Source organism: Desmodus rotundus, chromosome 3 (assembly GCF_022682495.2).
Source record: "Desmodus rotundus isolate HL8 chromosome 3, HLdesRot8A.1, whole genome shotgun sequence".
Taxonomy (NCBI): Eukaryota; Metazoa; Chordata; class Mammalia; order Chiroptera; family Phyllostomidae; genus Desmodus; species Desmodus rotundus.
Window position 1 is genome coordinate 664,387 of NC_071389.1, and position 8,986 is coordinate 673,372.

General features: G+C 65.0%; 2 protein-coding genes across 5 annotated transcripts in view; one reads left to right on the forward strand and one right to left on the reverse strand.

Moving 5' to 3' along the window:
• Positions 1 to 1,806, forward strand: part of PRKCZ (protein kinase C zeta) — a 65,157-nt gene extending 63,351 nt beyond the window's left edge. For all 4 annotated transcript variants that reach the window (XM_053920304.2, XM_053920302.2, XM_053920303.1 and 1 more), the window contains 2 exons: positions 1,171 to 1,286; positions 1,409 to 1,806. In XM_053920304.2, the coding sequence (XP_053776279.1) occupies positions 1,171 to 1,286; positions 1,409 to 1,496 (204 nt within the window). In that variant the 3' untranslated portion in view covers positions 1,497 to 1,806. The remainder of the gene's footprint in view (positions 1 to 1,170; positions 1,287 to 1,408) is intronic.
• A 1,684-nt stretch (positions 1,807 to 3,490) lies between these two features.
• On the reverse strand, positions 3,491 to 8,189 carry FAAP20 (FA core complex associated protein 20). The gene is made up of 4 exons (XM_053921226.1): positions 8,088 to 8,189; positions 7,749 to 7,887; positions 7,354 to 7,655; positions 3,491 to 4,545 (listed from the first exon to the last, which is right to left on the reverse strand). Exons 1-4 carry the CDS (start codon positions 8,147 to 8,149, stop codon positions 4,473 to 4,475), a joined length of 576 nt encoding a protein of 191 aa, XP_053777201.1. The 5' UTR covers positions 8,150 to 8,189; the 3' UTR covers positions 3,491 to 4,472.
• Positions 8,190 to 8,986: the final 797 nt, after the last annotated feature.

Genomic DNA, 8,986 nt, shown 5'->3' on the forward strand with positions numbered 1-8,986 from the left:
GGCCTGCCGGTCCCTGTCCCCGGGTTCCCACTGCCGCCCTGTAGACCTGTCCCCAGCGGGTTAAGGGTCTCACTTGTCCTGGCTGCCAGCTCCCCGGCTCTGCATCCACTGCGTTCTGACCACCCCTCAGCGCTCTGGGGGTGCTAGGAAGAAGCTTCCTGTTGTGTGCAGCTCCTTCCGTCGTCTTCGGCAGGGCGGGGGGCGGGGGCGCAGGTGTGCCGCGGTCGCGCTGTGACCTCCTGGGCCTTGACAGTCCCTCAGGGTGCCTGGCACAGCAGACCCACTTGCCACAGGCCAGCATGGAGCCCCGGGCACACAGTGGACTCCTCCTGCCCTTCTGGCACCTTCTTTGTTTTTTTCAAGATTTTATTTGTTTTTACAGAAAGGGGAAGGAAGAGGGACAGAGAGGGAGAGAAGCATCAATTTGTGGCTGTCTCTCGTGCACCCCTCACCGGGGACCTGGCCCAAAACCCAGGCATGTGCCCTGACCGGGAATCGAACCTACGACCTTTCGGTTCGCAGGACAATGCCCAGCCCACCCTGGTCAGGACTGAGGGCACTGTTGTGCCTGTCTGCTGCGTTTTTCTCTGTTGTTGGGGTTTTTTTGTTTTTTATTTTTATTTTTTGCAGTTTTATAACTTCAGTCAACGGTTAGTTCTCATCACGTTCACTGTTGGTGGAGTTTTCAGAGTGTGGCAGGTGTGGGGGACATTCCGGACTCCTTTGACCCAGGATGCACTGCGAGCCTGGTGTCGCCGGGCCCAGCCGGCATCCCCACCACTGGTGACCCGGCTGCCACGCTGGCCATGCCCCTAAAGCCCTGGGGCCTCACGTGGGAAGGACCGATCTGTTCCCATGCCGTCCTTGTCTCCTTCCCCGGCCTCCTCAGCAGAGCCTGTGTTCCCTCTTGACCAGTCCCCACCAGTTCCTGGGCGTTCCTGCCATTCAGGGCCCCCACGTACACACGGGGATGCCAGCTGGGGTCGTCTTGGTATCAGCCAGGCTGCCTCTGTCTTGGGCTGGGACTTGAGGCCCCAGGGGCGGGTGTCTGTGGGCCTGGTGCCTTCTTGGCCGCGCTCAGGGCCCTCCGGTGTTGGGCACCCTCTGTCCGTGGTCAGTGAGCCTGCTGAAGGGCGCTTGACACTGACGGGACTTCTCACGTGCCCCCAGCTGGAGAAGAAGCAGGCGTTGCCGCCCTTCCAGCCGCAGATCACGGACGACTATGGCCTGGACAACTTCGACACACAGTTCACCAGTGAGCCCGTGCAGCTGACCCCTGACGACGAGTGAGCTCCGGGCAGGGGCGGGGGCGGGAGGACAGCACGGGAAGCCTGACCTGAAGGGAGCTGGGTGTGGTGGGAGACCCGGAGGGCAACCCTGGAGCCGCATCCCCTGCCTGGGCCTGCAGGGACGCCCTGAAGAGGATCGACCAGTCCGAGTTCGCAGGGTTCGAGTACATCAACCCGCTGCTGCTGTCCACCGAAGAGGCTGTGTGAGGCGGCCTGTGCCCTGCCCACTCTCCTTCCCACGGAGCGCATGCCCGGGAGGGCACTGTGCCGAGACCGCGCCGGGCAGCCAGGGCGCCTCTCGGGGCAGAACAGTCTCCCAGCAGCCCGCACGGCAGCTTCGTGCCGGAGGACTTTGCTCCTTGTGCCTGCGTCGCGGAGGCCCCGTGGTGACCGCGTCCGAGGGAGACGCGGTCCCGCGATTCCGAAGGTGCACACTCTCCACAGAAACGGAACTGACCCGCGCCACCGGGAGACTTACCTGTAATGTCCTGGGAATAAAGCCGATGGTGTAGACGCGCCCTTGCTGCCTTTTTCCCCCGGGCGCCTGCCGGCATCGCGGCGGTACCGACGGTGTAGACGCGCCCTTGCTGCCTTTTTCCCCCGGGCGCCTGCCGGCATTGCGGCGGAGCAGTGTGGAGTGTGGTGGGTGGGCTGGGGACGGGGGTCTGAGTGCCTGTGACAAGGAGTTTTTACAAACGTGGCACATTTCCTAAGTCCTAGTAAGTGCCTATTGGTGACACTTAACGTGGGTTTTCATGCTGGGCGTGGAAGCAGCCGGGGAGTCCGCCCCTCCCCTGCTGCGCCTTGTCTCCGCCAGCGCACGGCGGGGTGGGGGGGACACGGAGAGTCTGACACGTGGCTCACCGAAGCACCGGTGGACCAGCAAAGAAAAGAAAGAACGTCGGAAACCACGTCTGCTCACAATGTCCCTGAAAACACGAAAGCGCCTGCACCACGTCCTGTGTCCCCAGCTGGTCTGGGGGGCGTGTCTGTCGGTCGAGGGTCGCAGCCCTGCCCTGCGCCGCCACCCTGACACAGCTCACTGGTGACACCTGAGCAACAGGCAACGTGCCACCGGGTCACCCCCTCGGTAAAGGGACAGCCCGAAGAGCTGAAACAAAGGACTTCTGCAAAGAGGTAAGTCACCTCAGTTTTCAAGTGCCTGAGGAGTTAGCTGGGGCAGAGTGGGGGCTCCTCAGACACCGAGGCCACGACCGTCCGCCATGCAGCCCCGGCCCGCACCCCCACGGCCCCCACGCCTCTGTGGCGGGCGGGGCCGCTCCCTGCCCTGTGGCTGGTGTTTGAGGCAGGAGGCCACAGTGAGAACGGCAGAAACAGAGGAGCTGCTGCTGCAGGGCATCCGGCTCTGGTGGCCTCAGCGCACCCCACGCCCAGCTCAGGCTCATCAGGGCCCCAGGTGCTGGGACAGGAGCGCCGGGCTCTCTGATCCCGTCCCTGAGGGCCCCCCCGCCCCCCATCCCAGGTTGCAGAGCAGCTTTTACGGACCATGGAGGTTTCTGCCAACCGACCCAAGTGCCACCGGGAAGACCTGCCCCTGAAGACCCAGACTGGGAGCACGGGGTCTGAGAGCCACCTGGGGTCCCGCAGGCTGCCACCGCCGTGGGATGTCCAGCAGCGGAGCCCGGTCCTTGGCCTGTGCCGTCACCCGTGACTGCCGAGCAGAGCCAGGACGCGCTGGTGTCGCCCAGGGAGGGAGAAGCCTGTGTGACGGGAGCCGCCCAGCCCACCCTTGGCCCTGGTGGGTCATCGGCCCCGTGGGCCACAGGGGCAGCGTCTTTGGTCCTGTTCCTCAGGCCCAGGTACGCCCCGGCTGAGACCCGGCTTCAGCACCAGGTGTTGCCAGTCTGGCCGCTCGCGCACGGCGGGTGTGCGTGACACTGTGCTCACAGTGACCGAAGGTTGACGGGAGGTCTGCATGCACCCGCCTGTCCTGGGAAGGCGGCAGAGGCCATGTGGGCCTTGGTCTGCGATCGGGAGTCCTGGTGTTTGCCGGCAGCTGGTCGCCCTATCGCGTGGTTTGGTTCCAGTGGCAGAGCCGTGGCCCCGACCCCCCTGCAGACAATGCTCCCACAGGCCATGGCTGGGCTGCTCTGTGCCAGCATACCAGTTAGAGACCCCCATGAACACACTCAGTGTTATTTTCTTTAAAAGTGGGTGTTTCCAGGAAGCAGGTTTTGAAGCCATTTTTTAAAAACAGATTTTATTGAGCAGCTCTGGGTTCACAGCAAAATTGAGGGGCAGATACAGGGATTTCCTGTCTGCTCCCCACAGGGCACAGCTGCCCCCACTTCCCACGTCCCCACAGAGGGAGCACATGGCACAGCGGGCATGCCACTGTCAGCCAGGGTCCCCGCTTGCACCTTGGCAGCACCCATCCTGTGGGCCTGGACGAGGTGTCTGATGACACGTGTCCACCGTGACCCGTGACGCAGAGCAGCCTCACTGCCTCAGCATCTGCTCCACCTGTCCCCTCCCCGTGTCCCCTGCAGACCCTTCCGCCACCTCCATGACATCGCCTTTTCCAGACTCTCCCCGTGCCAGCCGCACGGCCTTCTCAGGTTGGCGTCATCCCTTCAGGGACGTGGGTTTAAGTTCCCTGCACGTGTTGCCGTGGCTGACAGGGACTGATTGTGAGAGGACCTCGGGGACGCCTGCAGGTTCATCTACGGTTTCACATCGGGCCCCCAGCCGCAGCGCATGTGGCGGAGACAAGGGTGTCAGGCCTGAACTGGCAGCGCCCGGCTCTCCTGGAACCTGGCAGACCAGGGAAGCCAGCCCGACTCCCTGCCCCACAGGGGAAGCCTGGACAGAGCTGAGGCTGCTGGGCCCAAGTCCACCCTTAAATTGTGGTTGAGGGGAAGCTACCCTGACTCACTTGCCAGTCTCCCCCTCTCGTGGTGACAGTGCACGGGGGGACTGAAATGCACTGTGTGCTGTGTGGAGTCAGCCTGTCCCCTGAACACAGGCACCGGGGCACCGAGGCCCAGTTCAGCTGGTGAAGCCGCCTGCACAGCGGCCCGAGCGCGTCTGCTGAGGGGCCCGTCGCTCTTCTGACGGCAGCGGGTCCCTGCTGAGCCGCGGCTCACACAGGCCAGTGACAGCTTCAGTTCCCTCGCGTGCCGGGTGAGGGGCAGCGGTCCTGGCGGGGTTGCTGTGGGCGGCTCACCACGCCACGTCCTCCACACTGCCTGCCAGGCACTGCGTGAGGTGGTTGTCGATGTCCAGCTGGGCCAGCCTGTGAGGAAGAGGAGAGGGGGTCAATCACGGGGAGGGAAGCGTCGCCACATGGAAGGGCCCCAGGGCCTGGCGCCCACTCAGCTTGGCCGTGTCACAGCTCTCGGAACTGCTCAAAGCCAAGCCCAAGAGCTGGTCTGCTGGCAACTTTCCCCACAGGCCACCGGGGCCCTTCCTGCAGCAGGGCGCAGAGGCCACCGGGGGCCCGTCCTGGGGCTGGCGAGGCTCCAGGGATGCCCATGGCCATGGCCAAGGACTTGGTTTGCTGGTCAGCCCAGCCGGCCTTTCCTTGCCAACAGGGGCCCCCCAGCCGATGCACATCCAGGGCCATGTTGACCAGCCGGCCTAGTTCACTGGCCAGAATGAAGAGACCTGTCCCGGGAGCCACCAAGTCGCAGCACCAAACCTGCAGTGACCTCCCCACACTGCGCCGCATGGGCCATGCACCACCAGGAGGGACGGCACTGGCCCTGCAGCCAGTGCCCTGCTGGTCACTGGGGCCACACCACGTCTAGTGGTCTTCTCAGTATCTGCAGACCCCAGCCTGTGGGTCCTGAAGTCCCGGGAGCCACTTGGCCTTTCCTCAGAACCAGCCCCCGCCATGTGCTGCCTCCAAGGTGGCCAGAGAGTCTCAGGCCTGGACCAAGGTCACCCTGTCTCCAAGCGGCATCCCTCAGGTGTCTCCCTCAGACCGCCATCACCAGGGACAGAACGTGGTCTCGGCCAGTCCATCTCCAGCCACGACACCCCTGCCTCGCCGTTGCTGCAATGCCCAGGGCTGGGCATGAACAGCCAGCACAGCTCGGGGGGGGGGGGGGGGGGCTCAGACAACACGCCCAGCGGCTCCTGAGCGAGAACAGGGGCACCCCGCAGCCCAAGGGGCCTCGAACAGCTCCAGTCCCACACGTTGGGGGACCCACAACTCAGGCTTTTCCGTCAACTGGCCTGGGGAGCCGACCTGCCGACCCCGTGTGACACGGGCATCAGAAAACCCACGAAATACCTGAATTCAGCAGCGGGGTGGGGGGGGCCCTACGGGGACAGCACCTCACACGTGGTTTGAGTCTGTCACATCGCAGAAGAAAGGCTTTCTGAATGACCAGGAATGCTGCGGCTTGGAGGAAACTGGACAAGCCGGCCCCACTGCGCCTCGTCCCTCTCTCGCCCGAGGGGAGGCCGCAGCTCCCAGAGGCACTCCCGGGACTTGTCCTGGACCAGCCCGACAGCCCGAGCCTGTGTCCAAGTGCCACCCGCACTCTCCTGCCGCTGGCCTGTCTCCTTGCCTGAGGGCATCCATGTGTGGCAGGGAGGGGCCTTGTTTCCACCACGGGGTTCCTGTCATCTCCCCAGGGGTGGCTGTGGCCTTGGGATGTGTTCTGGCCCAAGCTTGCTCTGTCCTTTACAATTAGATGGAAGAAGGAGCTAGCAGCATTGCAAACAGGCGGAGACCCAGATACGAGGAGACGGGGACCTGACGTGCGGACACCCACAACAGGGAAATGCTGGCACTCTGCCAAACTCACTGAACTGCTTTAAAGCTCAAACCGGAACTTTCCTCCCTGTCCTTGCCTTCAGGAGCCTTTCTGTAAAGACACAAAGACAAAGGCCTGGGGGCCAGGGACCTGCCCCTCCCCCAGTCTGGGCCTTCAGGCCTCCTGGGGCCTCTGCTGACTGGTATGAGCCCTGACAACTTCACTCCCCTCCCTTCACTGGGCCCGGGAATCAGCCCTGGGTGTGGCTGACAAGGACCCCAAAACCCATCTAGATGAGAGGCCTGGTCTGGAAGCGCCCTGAAAATTCCCGCCCCACCAGCTACTCCCAGGGCCCCTCCTGCCAAGCCGGACCAGCAGGGGCTTCACCAGCAGGCAGCCCCACCCGAGGGCAGCCACCACCTCGCCCACACCAGTCCGGGGGGCAGGGCAGGGGTGCTGGGGGCACCCTTGGACCCTTGGGGGCGCTCCTCACACAGGAGGAGCCTCGATTCTGACTCTGCTGGGTTCCGTCTCCCAACGACACCTCGTGTCTGAGGGCGCGGGGTTCGTTCTGAGCGTTTGGGTTGCTGGCTTGAAGGGTATTTTGTCATCAGCTGCTAATTCTGGAGCCCACGCCCTGCACCCGCCAGGGGTGTGTTTGCTTCCGGGAAGTCCTGGCCACAGCAGATCTGGAGCAGGCCCGGTTCCAAATCCTGCTGCCCATTCGCTGTGCCCGAACCAAGGTCCTCCCCACCTTGCTGGCCCCATGAGCCCCACAGCTGTGTCCCCTGCCCACAAGCTGAGTGGTTTAACTTCTTAGTACGGTTGGATTCCATCCCCCGACTTAAAATAAGGGATGAAGATATATACTGAGCTTTTAAAAATAGAAAAAACACCTGTAGGCACAAAAGCCTTCAATTATAAAACCTCTAGCCCACCCTGGGAAGGTGCTGGTGGAGCTAAGCTCTGGGGGCCTCCCAGTGACCCCACAGCTTGGCCCTGCCCTGGAGGAGGCCTCAGCCCACCAGGCCCTGGGGCAGGGCAACTGGGCAAGGGTGGGAGGAGGCTCCCCGACCTCCTGCTGCAGAGTCTGTGGGCCTTAGCCAGAAAGCAACCTGACACGGCCCTGGGCCGGTGGACCAGCCAGCAGGTGGACCCCCAAACCCACAGACACGTCTCCTCCAGCTAACCTCTGTAGTCACCGCCTCTGCCAACTTTGGACGCATGCAGTTACTTTGAAAGGCCAAAGGCAAACTCAGGCACCTCTCAGCCTTCCGAAACTGGCCAGGGTCTCCGAGCGGCAACAGAAGGGAGCGGCCCAGGGCAGGGGCACTCACCCGGGAGCGAAGTCGACCTGGCACATGGGGCAGCTTCGCAGGGTCTGAGCTGTGTCCATCGCTGGCTGCTCCCCTGGCTGCTCCCCGGAGCTGAGGACCCCGCGGGGCTCGGGCGCGGCGCCTGCTTGCAGGGACAGGGCGGGGGACCCTGGGCACCCGCCGGCCCCGCGGAGCACCCGATAAGAGCGGCCTGGGCCCCGCCCTCCCCTCGGGGCAGGCGGGAAGGGCATCCAGGAAAAAGTTTCGGATCCCACGGTGAAGACCTCAGGAGACGCGGCAGGCTCGGGAACGCGGCTGGGCTCCTGCGAAACAGGGCGGTCGGGCGCCGTCAGTGGCGCCCCGGCCCGGAGGCCCCCACGCCCCCCAGCCGCTCCGGCGCGCGCCTGGCCACCCACCTGGCCTGAGAAAGCGGGCAGCGGCGGCGGCACCCCGTCCTTGTTCAAGTCCGCGCGCACTGCGCGCAGCAGGCCGGCCCACAACCGCGCGCGCTCGTCGTCGGCGTCCCGGAGGGACCCCGGGCGGGGGCTCGGAGGCCTGGAGCAGCGAGGGTATATATCAGCCGGGGAAAGACCCGTGGGGCAGCAGCGGCGCTGGGAATGGGGGACACAGGCCGAGGAGGGCAAGACCGGAGGGGGCGTGCGAAGAACGCAGCCTGGAGGGACCTAGTGGGAAGCACGTGGCGGAGGACACCGGGACACCCCCCATCCCCCCCACCCTCCAGACCCCAGCCTCACCCGCCCCTGGAAGGTGGCTGCCGGCGACTCAGCCGAAGCCGAGAACTCCGCGCCGCCTCCATCGTCCTGGAGCCCGCGCGTCCGGCGGAAGTGAGCAGCCTGTTGCCGCGACCCCGCCCCCGACACTGGCTCCGCCCCCGACGGACACTGGTCCCTCCCCGTCCAAACGCTGGCCCCGCCCCGATCCCACGGACGGGCGCAAGGACCCCAACCCCCACCCCAACCCAATCTGACCTTACCCCCTTGCGCGCAGGATCGCGTCCCCGGGGTCCTCAAGGCCGCTCCTCAGGCCTCGAAGAGGCCTCCGACCGTTGTGACGCCATCAGAGCAGAGGGTGTCCTGACTCCAACCTCTGGGGAGACTGAGGCCAACATTCCTTCCTCCACCACAGAGGAGCCATTTTCCAGCGGAGAGGGTGGGGGGCCCCGCGCCCCGCGCCCCGCGGTCACCGCAGGCCCGGGGTCTGCAGAGGCCTCGGAGGAAGGTCTCCCACCCGGTCACCCCAGTTAGAGCCCATCGGCGCCGGCCCCGCCACCCCCAACCGTCCGGCTGGTACAACTCAAGCCTCGACCCCACTCGGCAGACTCCGACGGTCTTTCCCAGGACCGTCACCGTGTCCCTACAACAGGACGGAACTTGGTTTCCTTAAAGACGGAAAGGAGAAGGGAGGCAACAAAGACCAGGTGGCCAACCTAGGTCCCGGGGCCGGGCGGCGCCCGGGATGCAGGTCCTACGAGGGTCTCCCGGATTCCAGCCTGGGAGACTCCCAGCGGCCACTGGGTGGCAGCAGAGGCCCAGACACCCTCTGCGGCTCCGGGCCCGGAGTGCCCCGACCCGGCGGGCCCTGGACGGGCCCTGAGGTGGATCCACGGGGCCAGGATGTGCAGGGGGCTGGTGGC